We start from the raw sequence: 19,686 nt of genomic DNA, 5'->3' as shown, positions 1-19,686 counted from the left end.
GCAGCCGCTCGCAAGCCAAATCAATTTTTATGGCTCGTGCGTGGCCGCGTATTAAGGATGTACACCTTTAAGAGCGCATTCGGTTATCATAGTCTGGGCCATATTTCTTTCTTTCTTATTACAAATGTGGTTTCCTTCACTGTAACAAAGATATATATAAAAAAAAAAGCCCACTAAAACAAAAACAAAAAGAAGTTCAGGATTTGCCTCAAGTTGTAAGTGAAACCAAAATGATGCAAAGTTGACAACTTTTCGACCACGTAGAATTGAATTGTCGATGACGAAAAGTGAGTTGAAACACCTGGAATTTTTCAATCATAAAATCGAGCAGGCTAAGCCTAAATGACAGATATCATGGTGACTAGTTAAAATAAAAAAAACAATATTGTTGTTGTTCTGCTTTTATTAACAAGAAAATGTGTCCATCCTGAGTCAGCATAAGAATATAATTCCTATACATTTCAAAGATGGACCAAACACAACTACTTTCATAGAACAAATAAAACGAAATACTGTATTTGGCAATAATTTCAGTGGCACATAATAATTATAAACAATATACATAACTTTTGAATCGCAATTTTAATAATAATAGGCTGAGATAGATAGATAGATAGATAGATAGATAGATAGATAGATAGATAGATAGATAGATAGATAGATAGATAGATAGATAGATAGATAGATAGATAGATAGATAGATAGATAGATAGATAGATAGATAGATAGAACAGAAATCTATTAATGGAAAAAAATTAACTGAACTAATGTCTATAAAACAGAATTGTTCCGTCGGTATACAAATGAGTAAAGAAACGATAACAAATTGAGTTAAAAAAGCATTGCGTGGTACTCGTCTCCAAGTCCTCATCTCCAAGTCCTCATCTGAAGAAAGTCTTTGCCCAATAGGTCTTTGCAAAATTAAACATTGAAACAAAAGATTTACCCACAATACAGGTGGTAACCTTGGCACACAACTTAACTTCACCAAAAAGAAGCTTTGAAAGCAAACCCTCACCTTTTTATTAAGAGATCAGGTTTCTTCAGATGTTAGTTCTGAAAACGTTGTGAAGACAGCCCCCCTGCCCGGTGAAGGAGGGACGCTATTCTATTAAACGTGAACATGCTTGAGTTATCTGCGCCCGGCACCTCCCAGAAAGTTTGGGGTATAAAAGCCAGGACCTAGAGTTGGTTTAGGCAGTAGGGAGTTTCTGCCTGGGTCTGGATTGGAGTCACATAAGACCGGACCCTACCTTGTATGATTGGAGTCTAAAGGAAAAAAAAGAACTTCCCTCGCCTCAAAGAGTCTACATGTCTAATATTTAGACATGTTCAGCTTTGTGGATATTCGGTTGGCGCTGTTGCTAAGCGCAACGGTGCTTTTGGCAAGAGGACAAGGCGAGGAAGATAGTAAGTATAACTTTTCTACAATTTTTTAAGCTTTGCTGGAGGTTAGTGGGTGCAGAAGTGAATCAGTGAGGCTATTATGTGATGCTGTAGAAGGAAACGGCAAGATAAATTAGTCTCTCAGGACAACAACAAAAAAATGCATGCAGGCGTTTTCCTATAACCTTTACCATAGATTATGTTTTCTTCTGGAATTGAAGAAGAACATTAGCTTAGTCCGGATATGCATTAGACCCACTGGGCCTTTTCACGCTCTGCTTGCGCGAGCCTTTGGAGACAAGTTGGCACAGGTTTTGGAGATTCTCCTCCACGCGCAATGTGTTGTCCTCAACAGCTGCTATATGAGAAAAGCAGACAGGGAAGAGAATATCAAATATTCCATAATGTGCTCAATACTTGAAAATTAACTGAAAAAAATGTGGAACCTAAAACTTTGTGAGAAATAAAAGTTCAGATTAAAGTCATTGCCTAGTGATAAAATCGGCCAGTTGGGGGGAAAACCAAGCAACTTGGTAACAATATAAATGTTAAATTCCAGCAAAATAATCTGGATATGGACGACATCCATTTAAAAGTTTTTCCCCCAAACAAAAAGAGATGATCTCACTCTTGGATAAGCATCTCTCCAAAATGGATAGTGAATTCTGCTACGTACAAAACGACTTGATTTTCTGTACAATAATAAAGAAAAAAAGAATAGTTTAAATGTTTTTGTTTTTTCAATTTTCATTAATATTCCAGAACCACGATTTTACATCTGAAGGGTTTACGTTTTTCAGGCAGTATCCCAGCGCCACTTGGTGGTTAAATGTGCAATGACATCATATTTTGACAATACCCCACCCCATCCCTTTCACTTTCCCCCCTCTGTTATGCTGATTGAAAACACATGCGGACCTAGCAGACTTTCCACTGAAGGAAAACGTTAGCCGTTGCCAATCCGACAGTTTTCAATTACTTCATGATGGACGGTGAGCTTCAGCAGACGTGGAAATTTTCCGTCAAGTTTTTCCCACTGAATTATGGACCCTGGGCCTAACGGCACTACGCCGCCTAGGGGTCATTTTCAAACCAAACTTTTTCGAGCAAAAGTAAAGGTGTGCGTTAACATCCGATATTCTGTTCCCATGCACGTCTACTGTAAATGTTTTAAAAAGCTAAATGTTTAAGATATTGACTAAGTTCAGTTGATATAATACAAAATCCTTAGCATTTACCCTAAGATCTAAGTTTAGAGATCTGGAGGTTATTTAGAGATGACTTAAAGTACATTATCAGCATTTCCCACCTTCCGTCACTTTAGACTCACGTGGACGACAGTAAACAAGAAACACACCGACCTGAATATTTTATATACATTCTATTACATAGTCAAATAGCAAACATTTACATTTCTACTTTTACACTCATGCAACTCTTTTATTCGTTATAGGCACAAGTGGCAGCTGCACATTGGACGGCCAGGTCTACAATGACAGGGACGTCTGGAAACCAGAGCCATGCCAAATCTGCGTGTGCGACAGCGGCACCGTTATGTGCGACGAGGTGATCTGCGAGGACACGACCGAATGCCTCAACCCAGTGATTCCCCACGACGAGTGCTGCCCCGTCTGCCCCGACGACGGTACGACGCCTTGATTCTCACGCATCGGGGGTTCTTCCCCCTTACCTTGGGCAAACAAAACAACCCCACCACATCCCCCATTAAAAATGTCTGGGGACATTCTTATGGATCCACAACATTCACTCCCTTGGATTTTTAAATATGACCTTCAAGCTTCAAGCCTTATGGTTATTCGCTGGATTAATTTGTCGCTTGGTTCTTGGTCTAGTAGGCCTAAATCAAGGCTCAAAGCCTCAGATCTAATTGGGGGAAACCAGAGACTCATTTGTTAGGCTAATTGTTGATTAGAATTGATACATTTCTGTTTTTATATGATTTTAATTTTTCTTTAATTTCCCCCCCTCAATTGTATAGATTTCCAGGAACCCAGTGTTGAGGTAAATGTTGCTTTACTTTTATCTTATATTGCCTCAAATAAGTTTTCCGTTCATTGCTTCATAGAAGAATCTTGTGAAATGTCCAGTATATTGCAATAAGTACAGCATGCTCAATGCATCTTTTGAACCCATTTGAAACGAGTTAATTAAAAGTTGATACGTTTATTTATCTGGGAAACAAATCCTTACAAACTCCTGTGTTCATCACTCTCTCTTAGGGACCTAGAGGTTCTCCCGGTGAGAAGGGTGAGAGGGTAGGTTTATATTTCTCTCTTTTTATGCATCTGTTTATTACCTTATCAAGGGTTTTGTTTCTTGATGAACATCCTTTAAGTTCTTGAAGACCAAAAAAATATGTCCTTCTAAATCAGCTGTCGTTAGCACTGCACAACAATATTTTATCCCTAACATCTATATACTGTGTGTATATGTATGTTATAAACATTTCTCATAGTTAGTTATAAATTCTATTTTATAGCTTATCTGACTGACATTGGATTTGATCTAAAACTAGTTTTAATCTGATTTATTTGAGATTTTGAGTTGTTCAAGTGTTTGTTAGCAAGGTTATGCATGGTTTATAATGCATACGCATGATATATATATATGATATGTATAACATAAGTACTCATACACATAAAGTATCAGCAGCACTAATGATATGCTTTACGTCTGACATGTCTTCATAACAACAGAATTATGCTACAAGCACATGCAGATGGTTAAGTTGTCTTATTATATAGTATTTGTGCTGTTTTAGCTACTCTTGTGATGAGGCACAGAAAGATGATTTGGTCTATATTTAATGTAAAAAGACAACCAAATTATATATCAGCCAACCACTTTACACTAATTATACCTCTACCAAGTAAAAAGGACTGATCTATAGATGTGGTGCATCATTTTGAACTGTAAGGGCTTTAATGTGAGCAGGACTCAGTGTACAAACCTTTCTGTAGTGTAGCATCTGCCTCATCCCCTTAAATCCTAATTTTCCCTTCCCTTGATCTTAAACAGGGTCCTGCCGGCCCTGCTGGCAATGATGGAATCCCTGGACAGCCTGGCCTTCCTGGGCCCCCAGGCCCCCCTGGACCTCCTGGCCTTGGTGGAGTAAGTATCTTATCCTAAAGTTTCTTCAACCGGTAAAAGGTGTAACTTAAATGTACCTTCAGGCCAGGTGCAACATTTCCAGAGTTTAGGCCAGAATCTGAAATCAGATCACATTTAAAATAGCTTTAGGTCACAGGGCTGACAAGTTTCAGCACCATTAAAGTGGACAGCACCCTCGGGCAGTAGCTACACACAGGCATGCAAAGCTTTGGATTAAGTTTAAGATAAGCCCCTGAACATGAGCTTGCTAGATACATTTAGTTACATTTCATCCTGTCCTGTGCTTAGATGAACTCAAATCCCTTTAAAGGGTCTCTAATCTCATCCTTTGTAAGAACTAAATTGACCCAGTCCAAATTACTGACGAGGTCTTTGCTTTTTCTTCTTGTCTCTCCACAGAACTTTTCTCCTCAGATGTCTGGTGGCTTTGACGAGAAATCCGGAGGAGGAATGGCCGTCCAAGGCCCCATGGTATAAATGCACACATGCTAACCGACAAATATTCCTATACAGGCATGCATCCTACAAACCCCTGAGTGATGCAAATACCACTTCAATAAATGTACAATATGCATGTCCACTCTCTATATAATCACCATTCATCTTTTTATTAACAGACAGCATCAAATCAGCCGCTGCACTACAAACACATGCTTAGTATATTCTTGATCTAAACAGAACTCAATGTAGGCCAATACAAGGCATGTGTAGCATGTAGCTTCAAACTAAATATCCCTTGAACAATATGTTCACCAATTATTACTTTGTCAGGTTAACTGACTGTATCTCCTTTTTCTCTTTTTTGCAGGGACCTATGGGCCCCCGTGGACCCCCTGGGCCTCCTGGAGCTTCTGTGAGTACAATTCTTAAAAGTATTGTCATCCTGACATATTATATGTTTTAAACAGTTCCATATTGGAAGTCATATTTAAATGAATAGATACATATAAATATGCACCATGCATTTTTTATGTTTTTCATAAAAATTCATTTTTTATTTGATCTTTTTTCATTTAATCTTTTGTGAAATTAGTTTGATTGCTGCAACTTCGTACCTGGGAAATTCAGAATATATTTAATTTTTATAAGAACCACCCAGGAAGTTTAAATGAGCTACACCCTTTTTCCTCAATGCTTATTTTAGCATGTAATCTCGCTTCTATTATGTTACAGTGTTCATGTCACTTGTGCTTTTTGTCATTTGTGGCCTTTGTCCTCCTCTACAGGGACCCCAAGGATTTACTGGTCCCCCTGGTGAGCCTGGCGAGGCTGGTTCTCCTGTGAGTATCTAAACAAACAATTTGTACATCTATCCAATCAAACACAGTAAATATCTGAGGTTAATCACTCTACCCATTTACATTCATCCACATTAATATTACTCACACCTAATTAGATATGTGACTCCAGTTGGTCAAAATGGTACAGGGTTCATGAATCTTGACCTCAGGCAACTAGATTGCTTTTCTACTGAGATGCATGACATCCATCCTTTTTTATAGTCATTTTAGTCAATATTACACTTCTTTAAGCAACATCTGGATAATTCACTCTGCCAAGTGTGATTCACTCATGCCGCCACAATGTGAAACATAAAAATACACTCACATGAACACAAATGTTTTTCCTAACTTAGATTTTTTTTCCTGCTGCTTTCCTGCTTTAGGGTTCAATGGGTCCCCGTGGTGCTGCTGGTCCCCCTGGAAAGAACGGAGAGGATGTAAGTAATCCACATCATTTTCAGATTTTGCTTTAAGATGATACGTAAGAAGAACCTTTTTTTAACTTCATTAGTTAATGCAGTGTAGTTCTGTTATAGCACAGCATAAGACTTCGGGGAGCCGAGCATTAAATGTATCAACATCATAGAGAAACGGATAAAGAAACATCAGGAAACAGTGACAGCGAAATAGCAAACATTTCTCATAATTCATTCTAGGGTTTAACCAGTATTCAGCTTCTTTCTCCTTTTCTCATCTGTTTTTCTCTTTCTGTACTGTAGGGTGAGTCTGGCAAACCCGGTCGCACTGGTGAGCGCGGACCCCCTGGCGCACAGGTGAGTGTTGCTCTTCACAGGATTTCCGAATGAAAACACTGTTGTTATAATTGCATTCTATTCGTTATTAGCATTATGGTGTTTGACCCACAAAAGGAGAAAAGGGTGTAAATTCCTTCTGCCTTTCTCTCTTTCTCCCTAGGGTGCTCGTGGATTCCCCGGAACCCCTGGACTTCCAGGCATCAAGGGACACAGAGTGAGTGCTCTAGCTCTAGAAAGTGGTTCCTCTCGTTTGATGACTATCAACCCATGTCTACATTCATTAAATATTTACGTGCATCCTCTTTACCTCAGGGATTCAGCGGTCTAGATGGAGCTAAGGGAGACTCTGGCCCTGCTGGACCTAAGGTGAAATCAGAATTTAAAATCAGTATTACACTTTAAACCTAAATTTCACAGTAATCAGACCACTTAACACCCTGCTTTGCCCATTAGGGTGAAGCTGGCTCCTCTGGTGAGAACGGAACTCCTGGTGCTATGGTAAGGGTCATCTATTCGCACTCGATTTTCATATTTAAGCATGACTTTCATGCTATTTTGCACATTTGTTTCTCTCAAATTCAAAATCCACATTTGCAGTTTTTTCTAATGTAACTCTGTTTTCCAGGGTCCTCGTGGTCTGCCTGGCGAGAGAGGCCGTGCTGGTCCTCCTGGCTCTGCTGTAAGTAACCCTTATAACCCTGAAGTGATCTGTACTTTATTATTGTCCTGATATAGGACTTATGTTGCAGTGTTATACATTATTTATAGATGTAACATGCTGTGCCTTGTTAACCAAGGACACACCTGGATATTGAGCATCTCACAGTAGCTTAACCACATTTTTCAAAGGTTTACTGCACCTTTTGGATCATTTGATATGTGTTAAGATAATCCTTCAAACATAAAACAGACAAATCCTTTATCTAAATCCTGTCCTCTCCATAGCACAGATTACACTTTCAATATATAAATAATGAATGACTTCCAAATAATCACCAATTTTCTCAAATGTTCAGGGTGCTCGTGGTAATGATGGTGCCGCTGGAGCTGCTGGTCCTCCTGTAAGTAGCAGGATATTTTTTATTTTATAAAATAGACCCGATTATTTTTGTAAAGACACCAGATCTGAAAAATTCTCAATATAATCTATTTTCTTTTTCTATTTTTAGGGCCCAACTGGCCCTGCTGGTCCCCCAGGATTCCCTGGTGGCCCTGGAGCTAAGGTAAAAAAAACCTCTCCTTTGTTCACATGATTACACAAATTCAAACTCCATATCAAACCAAACACATAGCTAGAGTGCCACAAGGTGGGCCAATAGAGCCAGATGTCGGTGTTCTCGATAACTCTGTCGATCATCTCGATTATGTAGGCCAACAATGAATGAACCGCTGATCTTTGGAAATGTGTTAGTAGATCAAAGCTTATTTATTTGAACTTATTATTTGTTTGGAGCTTGAATGATCCACAATAGATAAATGAATTGAAAGTCATCTATCTGAAACTTGAGATGTCATACAAACTTATCTTCTAGCGTCATAGAGATATTGATCATCTTAAGGTTTTTTTATGGACTATAAACACAATTCTTCAATTACACTGAGAATTGAGATGTCCCTTGTAGATCTACATCAGTGTTATGTTGACCCATCTCACTCTTGCTCTTTGCTTTCTCCAGGGAGAGGTTGGTGCTCAGGGATCTCGTGGTGCAGAGGGACCCCAGGGAGCCCGTGGTGAGGCTGGTAACCCTGGACCTGCTGGTGCTGCTGGACCCGCTGTGAGTACATCTTTTCAAACACCAAATATAAAATCTTGTTTTTTTCTTTTTTAGTTTTAAATTTAAATTATTTGTGCAGTTCAGTCCTGCTGACCACCTTCTCCATTTTGCTTTCCTTCTACTGTAGGGTAACAATGGAGCTGATGGTGCTGCTGGTCCCAAGGGTGCTACTGTAAGTATCGGTTTTATCAAATGTTGATAAAAGTTCTTCTTTAGGCCAACATATTACCTCTTCCTGGATTAGAACTTTGGTGTTAGTAATTTAACGGCATATCTTTGTTACTCTCTGCTGCCACCTGCAGGGCACTCCTGGTATTGCTGGTGCTCCTGGTTTCCCTGGACCTCGCGGTCCTCCCGGACCTGCTGGAGCTTCTGGTGCCCCTGGCCCTAAGGGTAACACCGTAAGTGTCCATTTCTTCTCAGATCATCAGCCACTTCTTTTTTTTAATAAAAAATGTGAATTATTTCACACAATTACTTTTTACATTTTACAGGGTGAGGCCGGTGCCCCTGGTTCCAAAGGAGAGGGTGGTGCTAAGGGAGAGTCTGTAAGTATAAAATTATTTGATCTAGAAAACATTGTCACACACTTCATTGTTTCTAAAACTCCATTTGATATCAATCTTATCATGCAAATTTAGTTGAAACATTCCACAGCTTTGTAAAAACAGTGCCTTGGGACTGAAAAAGCAACTATTTTCCAATAATTGATTTCTAATCTGACTGTCTGTTTCATTTCTAACCATCTTCCTTTTTCTTGTGTGCTTACCCAGGGTGCCCAAGGAGTTCAGGGTCCCCCTGGCCCACCTGGTGAGGAAGGCAAGAGAGGAGCCCGTGGTGAGCCCGGTGCTATTGGTGGCCGTGGACCCACTGGTGAACGTGTATGTACCCACACTTAAACCTCTCCAGATAATCGAAAATATCAGTAAGAACCTTAAAAGCGGCCTAGACCTTAACAATAACACACCTCTTTGTGCAGGGTGCTCCTGGTGCTCGTGGTTTCCCTGGTGCTGATGGATCTGCAGGTCCTAAGGTGGGTCTACAAAAGATACAAAATGTTTCATCCCATTTAACATCCTTTTCAGTTAGCAACTAAACAGAAAATAGACAGAAAATCGGTTTAGGATATTGTATCATATTTCTATATCAAATTTCATCAATGGTAAATGGTGCTACTCTTTCTGATCTCTGTAACAGGGTGCCACTGGTGAGCGTGGAGGCCCTGGAGTTGTTGGACCTAAGGGTGCCACTGGTGAGCCTGGCCGCAATGGTGAACCTGGTATGCCAGGATCCAAGGTGAGAAAATTGGCATCCACAGGAATGATATATATATTAGTGGTGGGATTGATTGTGTATTAGTATGTCAGTGTTTGACCCCCTCTCTCTTCGTGCCAATTACAGGGTCTGACTGGTAGCCCTGGCAGCCCTGGACCTGATGGAAAGACCGGACCATCTGTGAGTGCCCACACAATTCTCCATAATGTCACAATAAACCCTCTACACTATAACAAATATCCCAAATGCATGCTAAAGTGGTCTAGTATACTACTGGTTGGATCCGGTGTTTGAAATCCAACAATATCAAGCCTAAAACTGAAAACTTTTGACACCTTAGATTGTTTATTCCAGAACATTTCAAGAAAAATTGGTTTGAAAAAAGAGACTTAAATCAGTCAAGCCATTGGCCTGGTTTCACAGACAGGGCTTAGATTAAGCCAGGATTAGACTGTAGTTCAATTAGGATATGAAAGTAGCTTTTCAGGCACCACCAGTCCGCCCCAGCTCGAGCCAGTCCGGGCTTCTCGTCCGCGACAGGCAGGTCTTCTGCCTCGGCTGCACTCTGCAGAAGCCGCCGGCGCCTCCTGTTCCTCCATCAGCCTCAGCTGCTCTTCGCCATATTGCGGCTCGTACAGATAGCCACGAACATCTGTTTCGAGCAACAGACTTTCAAAATCCTCTTCTTCCATATCATTTGTAGTTCCTTAAACCATTCTCGTAAATAAGACTCCATAAGCGCTTGATATAGCTTCCAAACAAGATGGCGGATATTTATTTTAGTTTCTGTAAGTTTAGTCCCGCCACTGATCTGTAATAGGCCTGTAGGGTGAGTGTATTCCCACCCCTGGAATAATGAGGAGCTAGTGTTTGTAGTCTCGTACACTATTCAATGAAATGTGACTTCCTGCTTATAATGACACAAAATGACCATTTTTACGTCATTATAAGAAGAAAGTGAAACACTTAAATCCTTATTTCTCCCATCTCAGGGAAAAATAAAGGAAAAAAAACCACGACCATTATAATATATGACTGGTTTTCTAACAATACAAAGCTTAATGCAAATGGGTGAAGTGTCCCTTTAAGCTTTGTAAGTAATTAACTGATGTTAACTAATGAAACCTTATTGAAAAGTGTTAATATTCATTCATACATACCATGTCATACCCAGATATCTGTAGAAAAGGATCAATGCTCACATGTCTTTTTGTTTTATATTTAATAGGGTAATGCTGGACAAGATGGCCGCCCTGGACCACCTGGCCCCGTTGGAGCCAGAGGACAGCCTGGTGTCATGGGATTCCCTGGACCTAAGGGTGCTGCTGTGAGTGCACTAAACTCTCTTGAATCTTTCAGTTTGAAACAAACTACACTATAAAATGTGAGTATTCTCACTGCATAGCCAAAATACAAACAATCACACCGTGATAGCTTATATTTTATGTCCAAGAAACTTTTGAGTTCTGGTTCAGCGTGCGTTTTTTACAAAAAGCTTTTTTAAGAGTGATGCTTATTTTTGCCCCTGTGCAGGGTGAGGGTGGCAAACCTGGTGAGAGAGGTGTGATGGGTGCTCTCGGTGCCACTGTAAGTATATGTGCTTTTGTTTTACACACCACAGTTATCTTTTACCCTTTGTGGTTCATAGCGTCTTAGTCTGGGCCTTATTCTATTGTGTTTTATGCTGAACTATAGGGCGCTCCCGGTAAGGACGGTGATGTTGGTGCCCCTGGTGCTTCTGGAGCTTCTGTGAGTAGTACTTCAATATCCCATAATGCATCCTGTCATTTAACATTATTTTAGCCTCATTTAAAACAGTGGTACTGCTAATACATTATACAAACTGTCTCAAATATTCATATAATGGCTATAAATATAACATTAAAATATATAGCTTCAACTTATATTGTTCTCACATCTACTACTTTACAATACTACGTACAATAACAATGAGGTATAACTACTTTAATGAACCACTGTGTCTCATGATATTGTTTTCATGAATAGGGGCCTGCTGGTGAGAGAGGTGAACAGGGACCTGCTGGTCCTCCCGGATTCCAGGTGAGTGTGCCAACTCATCTTACCCATCCCATCCACTCAATACACTTAATATTTTGTTATAGACATTGGCATCAATATGCTAATCTATTTTTTTGCATCTAAATGACAGGGTCAGCCAGGACCTATGGGTGCTACTGGTGAGCCTGGCAAGTCTGGTGAGCAGGTAAGTTATGGAACTGCTGTTTATTATATACAGTAAACCAGAAGATGTGAACCAAATATCTAAAATGATTAGGGGGATTAATGAAAATCCAGAATTGCTTGCCAGGGTACTATGCATAAACATGTAGTTTCTTTGAGCAATAGCAATTATGTCTCTTGGAAACCCTCATTAGAAATGAAAGGCCAATGCGACACAATATTGATTTGCCTTCTTTGGCCTATTACAGGGTGTTCCTGGAGAGGCTGGAGCTCCTGGACCTTCTGGATCCAGAGTGAGTATCTACAGCATGATCAACAAATGGCACATAGCCCATAATTATAATTCTAGTTCTAGATTTGTGAGATGGACAAGAACTGATGGTATCTCTGTTTACTTTTTTCCCAGGGTGACAGAGGATTCCCTGGTGAGCGTGGTGCCCCTGGCCCTTCTGGTCCTGTTGGTGCTCGTGGTTCTCCTGGTTCAGCTGGTAACGATGGTGCCAAGGTTAGTCTCACCTGTCCTGACACACTTTGTTGAAGTGATACCACACATTTACTGTGAATGGCTAGGCAAATACAGAGGATGTCCCAAAATATAAATCAAAGCCCTAAAAGTATGATATCAATTTGCCATATCTATCAACATTAAGATACATTTTTTTCTTGGTTTCTTAGGGTGATGCTGGTGCCTCAGGAGCTCCTGGCGCCCAGGGTCCTCCCGGACTTCAAGGAATGCCTGGCGAGCGTGGTTCTGCTGGTCTGCCAGGTCTTAAGGGTGACAGAGTGAGTACTAATGATGCACAACTTTCAACTTCTGTCAGAGCTGTTCCTGACAAGAAACTCAATTCTAATTCACAGCAATTCAAGTGAGCAAATGAATCGAATGGCACAGATTCTCAAAACTGATAACAAACTCTTATCCCAGGGTGACCAAGGTGGCAAGGGTACTGATGGTGCCCCTGGTAAAGATGGCATTCGTGGTATGACCGGACCAATCGGACCTCCTGGACCTGCTGGAGCTCCTGGTGACAAAGTAAGTATCTTTTGTGCTAGATTCCATATATCCATAATCACTGATGATAACTCTTACAAAGTTGAAGGGCATATTCAACCATGGTTCTATCATTTGTATTTTAACATAGGGAGAGACTGGTGCAGCTGGACTTCTTGGACCCAGTGGTGCCCGTGGACCACCTGTAAGCACAATCCTTGATGCATAGATATACTACACAAAATTGATCATTTGCAGAAACATTAAAGTTCTTTTACTAAAATGATCTGATGACATCACCTGTTTAACAATTACAAATAGGGTGAGCGTGGAGAGACTGGTGCTTCAGGACCCGCTGGATTTGCTGGACCTCCTGTGAGTAACAAACTCTAGTATATATATAAACTTGTTTATACAATTACAATTATATAAAGTGTTTTAACAATTACAGGCCAGGTCTTAGTTCAAACATCTAATTTCTCTCCAACAGGGTGCCGACGGTCTGCCTGGTGCTAAGGGAGAGGCTGGAGACAATGGCGCTAAGGGTGATTCTGGTCCTCCAGGACCTGCAGGAGCAACTGGCACCCCCGGACCTCAGGTGTGACCTTCTCAGATCATCTCCTCCACCAAAACAAAAATATGGTCCTTTGGGTCTATAAAGTTTGATCCATGTAATAGTCATGGTTGTCTTTACTATTGTTGTGTCATCCAAATCAAATTTTTAATCATTGAATTTTGCCATACAGGGTCCTGTTGGTTCTACTGGACCCAAGGGTGCCCGTGGTGCTGCTGGTCCCCCTGTGAGTATGACTTCCATAATTTCATATTCCTGGGTGATGTGTACCTGGGTAATGTGTACAGTACTTGGCACATCTCAAAATTACAGTATGTTATGCTTTTAAAGACACTTGGAAATGACATATCACAATTAGACTAATTCATTTTTACTTTTTTTGTTAAGGGTGCTACTGGCTTCCCTGGTGCTGCTGGTAGAGTTGGACCACCCGGCCCTGCTGTAAGAACCTCTACGACAAGATTTTGATAGTAGTATTTTGTACATCAAAGTGGTAATTGTGATCCTCTTCCAATATTTACAACGGTTCTCTAATTGCTTCTTGTTTTTCTTAGGGAAACTCTGGACCCCCAGGAGCTCCTGGACCCGCTGGTAAGGAGGGCCAGAAAGGTAACCGTGGTGAGACTGGACCTGCTGGGCGCACTGGTGAAGTTGGTTCAGCTGGACCACCTGGTGCCCCTGGTGAGAAAGGAAATCCCGGACCTGAGGGTCCCAATGTAAGTCTTTCATGCCAATCGATATCATAATTGCCTTACTTGTTAAATACATGACTGTAAGCAAACTATGAATATAATATCAATTACAGTGCCTTGAAAATTATTCAGACGACTTAACCAGTTCTCTTCTCTCAAATCCTCACATAGTTTGGCCGTGTTGTATGTGCACAACATATATTTATTTGAGCATTTAAAATGCTATCCTGGTCTAATCTGACCACAAAATGTTTTCCCAAATAAAATATTTTTGAGTAAAGGCCTGTAAACTCTGTATCAAGGAGATTACTTATTACTGGCCTCTCCATTTCTTCTCTCACAAGTCATCCTCAGAATGAAAATCAGGATGGTTTTAATTGGTATAGTATAGGTATAGTTCAATTGTAAGACAATTATGTGCTTGTTATCACAATTGTTTGTATTTCTAGCTATAAGAACTGCCTATGATTAACTTCCTATTTTATCTCATTAATATCCCTTCTTCTTTTCTTGCAGGGCCCTTCTGGTACGCCTGGACCTGCTGGTATTGCTGGTCAGCGTGGTATTGTTGGTCTCCCTGGACAAAGAGGCGAGCGTGGTTTCCCTGGTCTCTCCGGCCCATCTGTGAGTATTCTGGTTTCCTTGTTTTACACTCTTTGATGGCTCATCTACGGCCATACAATCATTAACTTGTTTTATTCAGCCAGTATCTACTTTCAAGAGTCCGTCTGGTTGGAAAGTTGGTTTCTTAAGCATCAATCATGGTAAAGCATTCATCATACTTCTCTTCATCATTCCATCTAGGGAGAGCCTGGCAAACAGGGACCTTCTGGTCCCTCTGGTGAACGTGGACCTCCAGGACCCATGGGACCCCCTGGATTGGCTGGACCTTCTGGCGAGCCTGGTCGTGAGGTAAGGATGTACACCTATACACCAATACCTGTTGAATTTCATTGACATAACCTGAAACTATAGAGTCCTGCCTTGTTGACACCTATGTGCTTTGCTTTACATTAGGGTACTCCAGGTAATGAGGGTTCTGCTGGACGTGATGGTGCTGCTGGCCCCAAGGTGAGCTGCAGACTTAATGGTTTCCCATATTGCAACACATTCGGTAGTCAAACCTCATTACCCCACATTAGTTTGTGTGACTGTGGAGGTGTCCCTTAAAAAATTATGTTCTTCTGCTCGTGACATAGGGTGACCGTGGTGAGACTGGCCCTGCTGGCACTCCCGGTGCTCCTGGACCTCCTGGTGCTCCTGGACCCCTTGGCCCTGCTGGAAAGACTGGTGATCGTGGAGAGTCTGTAAGTGTCCCATCTCCAAATATTTATTGAACTGGTGATGGCTTAAAAAGTATGGGAGTAGATTAGTTTTATAGTTGTTAGTTGTAAATCTGACAAATTAGTTTTTTCCTTCTTAGGGCCCTGCTGGTCCTGCCGGTGCTGCTGGGCCTTCTGGTCCCCGTGGACCCTCTGTAAGTCCTGAGTCAAAGACTCAAGCCACAAAATCATTTCCAAACTCTGCGTGTAGCTCTGTCTGTGGTATACACAATACTGTTGTCTAAGGTGTAATGTCTTTATCCAGGGACCCGCTGGAGCTCGTGGAGACAAGGGTGAGGCTGGTGAGGCTGGTGAGAGAGGCATGAAGGGACACAGAGGATTTACTGGAATGCAGGGACCCCCAGGACCACCTGTAAGTGACTCTGTTTAGCTTATGGAACATACAGTTTTCATCTCAAATGTAATATCCACAGCTTGAAAACATAATAATTTTCATTTATTTTTTTCTTGTCAATAGGGACCTTCTGGAGAGCCTGGAACTGCTGGAGCTTCTGGACCCGCTGGACCTAGAGTAAGTATTATTATGAAATATATAATCTTACTGCATATTTGTATTCCATTCTTTCTCTGATTTGATCAAGTAGTTAAATTATATACACAGTGTTTTGGAGTTCATTCTGAGTGGATTTGGATGTTGGATGTTTTTGTATTAATAGGGCCCTGCTGGATCTTCTGGATCTTCTGGTAAGGATGGTATGAGCGGACTTCCTGGACCCATTGGACCTCCTGGACCCCGTGGTCGCAATGGAGAAATCGGACCATCTGTGGGTGATTCTTTCTTTTTCTTCATGACTATGCACCCAGTAAACCAAACATATACTTTAACCCCGCCATATTTGGTTTAATCTCTGATATAGGGAGCTCCTGGAAATCCCGGACCCCCTGGACCTCCTGGACCCTCTGGTGGTGGATTTGACATCGGCTTCATTGCCCAGCCACAGGAGAAGGCCCCTGATCCCTTCCGCCACTTCCGTGCCGACGATGCCAATGTGATGCGCGACCGTGACCTGGAGGTTGACACCACCCTCAAGTCCCTGAGCCAGCAAATTGAAAGCATCATGAGCCCAGATGGCACCAAGAAGAACCCTGCACGAACTTGCCGTGACCTGAAGATGTGCCACCCAGACTGGAAGAGCGGTACGTTTCTCAATTGCCCAATTCTAAATTCCTAAATTCTAAAGTCATCATACTACATTGTCATGCTTACTTTAATCCTCTCATTCCTCAAAAACAAAACACAGGTGAGTACTGGATTGACCCTGACCAGGGCTGCAACCAGGATGCCATCAAGGTTTACTGCAACATGGAAACTGGCGAGACCTGTGTCTACCCAACTGAGTCCTCCATTCCCCAGAAGAACTGGTACACAAGCAAGAACATCAAGGAGAAGAAGCACGTCTGGTTCGGAGAGGCCATGACCGATGGATTCCAGGTGAGGATGTCAACTAGGCCAAAAATTATAACAATTTTTTTTTTATGTGTCTGTTTATTATATTTGCTCATTTTCTTGTACTTTCTTGTGCAAACCTACAGTTTGAGTACGGCAGTCAGGGCTCCAAGGCTGAGGATGTCAACATTCAGCTCACCTTCCTGCGCCTCATGTCAACTGAGGCCTCCCAGAATATTACATACCACTGCAAGAACAGCATTGCATACATGGACCAGGCTTCTGGCAACCTGAAGAAGGCTCTTCTTCTGCAGGGCTCCAACGAGATTGAGATCAGAGCAGAGGGCAACAGCCGCTTCACATACAGTGTCACTGAGGATGGTTGCACGGTGAGTTCTAACTTCTAGATCCTTTCTTGATGTGACTATCGCAGTCATTCAGAATCTCAATATCACAACAGTACTGTTTACTTAAATATGAGAGCTAATACAAGATACATTATTTATATGACAATTAATATAAAAGCATTGTTTCAACGTGATTACATTAACATATATTCATTTAGCAGTAGCTTTTATCTAAATGAACTTTACATTAATTTAGCAACATAAATGTTTATTATTATAGCAACATCTAGAATGGTTTGGCAGAGGTTCTAATTCTATCCCTGTTTTGCTTTTTCCATCTCTCCAGTCGCACACCGGAGCATGGGGCAAGACAGTCATTGACTACAAAACAACGAAAACATCCCGTCTGCCTATTATTGACATCGCCCCTATGGACGTTGGTGCACCTAATCAGGAATTTGGCATTGAAGTTGGCCCAGTCTGCTTCTTGTAAAAAGAAATCTGGACTTGAGATTGTTTGAATGCGTGTGTGTGTGTTTTTTTTCTAGCAGTCATCTCTCTAAAATCTTTTCTATTCATTAAAACCAAACCCTAGAATTCAATTTGGCTGTCCAAATGGTCCACTTGCTTAGACCTGTGCTTCAGAAGACAGTGGTTGTGTGTTACCAGGCTTTTTTTGGACCACTATTTTGTCACCAGCCACACTGAGGATACTTTAGAAGACTCATTTGTTTCACTGGCAACAAGAAAATAATATATACTTATAAAGTGTAAAATCCCCCTGGAGTTTTAAAGACACATCGCAGTGACTTTTTTTCAACCACTGAGGAAGGACAATGAAAGAGCGAAACCAAATGCTTTGTACCATGTTCAGGTGTTAAATAAATCTGTAAAATGACATTTAAGTGTCTTTGTGTTGTACCCATTAGGACCACCGGGTGCCCAATGCCAACGTTCCTCTCAAGAGTCACACAAAGTACTTAGTAGAGACAGGGGTTCAACTTTGTTTTGATGTCTTATGGCTACCTCAAAAAAGAAACCTGCAATTCCCAGTGTTGACCAACACCAGGTCAGGATTTTACTTGGCAGAAGTATGGTTAAAAGATCAATTGACAGCTGTAAAGGTGCTATTTCCTCATGAGGTCCTGAAAGCTTTAGAAGTAATGTATTGTTCGTCGCTTTTGCTCACAGGGCCTTTGGTGCTAAAGAAACCCTAGTGTCTTGCTGCCCAGTTGTAACAGACGCCTCTCTTTCTTAAGTGTAAGCTAAGAGCCAGACAGCAGAGCTTTTGTTCAGAAGCAGTACTGTAGATGTGATGCACGCAGTCTTTTAAGTGCAGAATAAGCAGGTGGAGTCTGTTTTTATGTTCAAAACACCTTTTGACACTTTTTGGTTGTTGTCTTTTGGTTTCTTTACAAAATATCCCCCCAAATGTTGTCCAGTTGCTTCCAGCTACATCCCCACTTCCTTCCCACCTTTCTGTAATCAGGATTTGTTTTGTTTTCACCCAAGGTTTTTTAAAGCATAAAACAGGCAATCAAATAGAAAAGTCCTAAAATTATGAGAGAAGCACACCATAGGGGGGGGTTAAAACAAGAAGATCTGTACCTATTTTGTATATGTATAATAATTTGAGATGTTTTTAATTATTTTGAATGCTGAAATAAAGCATGTTAAGTGGTCGACCTTATGTTTGTCAGAAGTTATCTTGACTCGTCCCTGACTGCCCAATGGACTTGAATGAAGCACAGCTTGCACCTGTTGTTTTTACTAAAAGGAAAGATTAAAGAAAATATCAGAAATGTCTGCTACTTTTGGTGCTTTTTTCATATTGCTATTTTTGCTAAAGTAGTTTATTATACTACTGAGCAATCCATAACCAACAGGACCTAAACTTAAGCAAAATAACTTAAAGTCAGCATGCTAGAAAGAAATACTGCATGTTCTGATGCTTGCGTGTACTAACCTTGTGCAGCCTTGAGTCGCTTATGTTGACAAAAATGCATCTTGAAATCATTGCACTCCAAGATGATCTGGATAATATTCCACCGATAATCCAAATGATCCATTGGTGAAAATTCAGATCAAGACTGGTTGTTGGTTGATGCTCCAAACTCCACATCTGTTGAAATCATCGGTCATCCGAGCTGTTGAGGATAATATAATCGGCAAGCAGAGAATTCCTTTGACTTGAAAGCTGAGAGAGATGTTGCTCTAATTGTTTTTAAATATTTAAATACCAAGTATTTAAAAGTGGAGCTTTTTGTGGAGCTCAAACTGAGGAGAACCAGTCCTTTGCTGCAGTGTGCAGTGAAATGCTAAAGGTGGTAGGTGGTGAAGGTGGTAGCCCTGTAGGACACAACAGGGCCATTGTATCGCAAGGTATGCGGAGGCTTCCGTAGTGGGGGGCTTGAATATCTAAACTGCTAACTGGATCCATGCACTCACTTTCACATTTAAACATTCTCTGGGGAAAGGGGAAAACTTTGCAAACCTAACTAAAGTAAAATAGTGGGCTTTATTTAAAGACCATCTAGCTAAAGA

General features: G+C 41.1%; 1 protein-coding gene and 1 long non-coding RNA gene across 2 annotated transcripts; one reads left to right on the top strand and one right to left on the bottom strand.

Moving 5' to 3' along the window:
* Positions 1–396: 396 nt before the first annotated feature.
* On the bottom strand, positions 397–6,622 carry LOC307003202. The gene is made up of 3 exons (XR_013798646.1): positions 6,127–6,622; positions 4,358–4,615; positions 397–1,744 (listed from the first exon to the last, which is right to left on the bottom strand). It is a non-coding gene; the product is annotated as an uncharacterized lncRNA (long non-coding RNA).
* On the top strand, positions 1,271–18,827 carry col1a1a (collagen, type I, alpha 1a). Its single transcript, XM_079621373.1, has 51 exons — positions 1,271–1,410; positions 2,840–3,031; positions 3,386–3,408; positions 3,627–3,662; positions 4,426–4,518; positions 4,918–4,989; positions 5,327–5,371; positions 5,745–5,798; positions 6,185–6,238; positions 6,521–6,574; positions 6,717–6,770; positions 6,869–6,922; positions 7,010–7,054; positions 7,182–7,235; positions 7,573–7,617; positions 7,726–7,779; positions 8,233–8,331; positions 8,459–8,503; positions 8,634–8,732; positions 8,826–8,879; positions 9,105–9,212; positions 9,311–9,364; positions 9,529–9,627; positions 9,733–9,786; positions 10,835–10,933; positions 11,140–11,193; positions 11,302–11,355; positions 11,614–11,667; positions 11,777–11,830; positions 12,057–12,101; positions 12,215–12,313; positions 12,484–12,591; positions 12,734–12,841; positions 12,951–13,004; positions 13,121–13,174; positions 13,290–13,397; positions 13,546–13,599; positions 13,761–13,814; positions 13,928–14,089; positions 14,582–14,689; positions 14,870–14,977; positions 15,083–15,136; positions 15,265–15,372; positions 15,489–15,542; positions 15,653–15,760; positions 15,866–15,919; positions 16,065–16,172; positions 16,266–16,545; positions 16,650–16,840; positions 16,942–17,184; positions 17,489–18,827. The coding sequence occupies exons 1-51, from the start codon at positions 1,329–1,331 to the stop codon at positions 17,633–17,635; spliced, it is 4,347 nt and encodes a 1,448-aa protein (XP_079477499.1). The 5' UTR covers positions 1,271–1,328; the 3' UTR covers positions 17,636–18,827.
* The last annotated feature ends 859 nt before the right edge of the window (positions 18,828–19,686 follow it).

This window comes from Phoxinus phoxinus, assembly GCF_949152265.1.
Source record: "Phoxinus phoxinus genome assembly, chromosome: 1".
In the NCBI taxonomy this organism is placed as follows: domain Eukaryota; kingdom Metazoa; phylum Chordata; class Actinopteri; order Cypriniformes; family Leuciscidae; genus Phoxinus; species Phoxinus phoxinus.
This window is presented reverse-complemented; position numbering and strand designations above follow the sequence as displayed.

Coding starts and splice junctions, on each gene's coding strand:
- col1a1a (XM_079621373.1), top strand. CDS start 1,329: ATGTTCAGCTTTGTGGATATTCGGTTGGCGCTGTTGCTAAGCGCAACG. Junction 13,175..13,289: donor CTGGATTTGCTGGACCTCCT/GTGAGTAACAAA, acceptor TCTCTCCAACAG/GGTGCCGACGGTCTGCCTGG. Junction 15,761..15,865: donor AGGGACCCCCAGGACCACCT/GTAAGTGACTCT, acceptor TCTTGTCAATAG/GGACCTTCTGGAGAGCCTGG.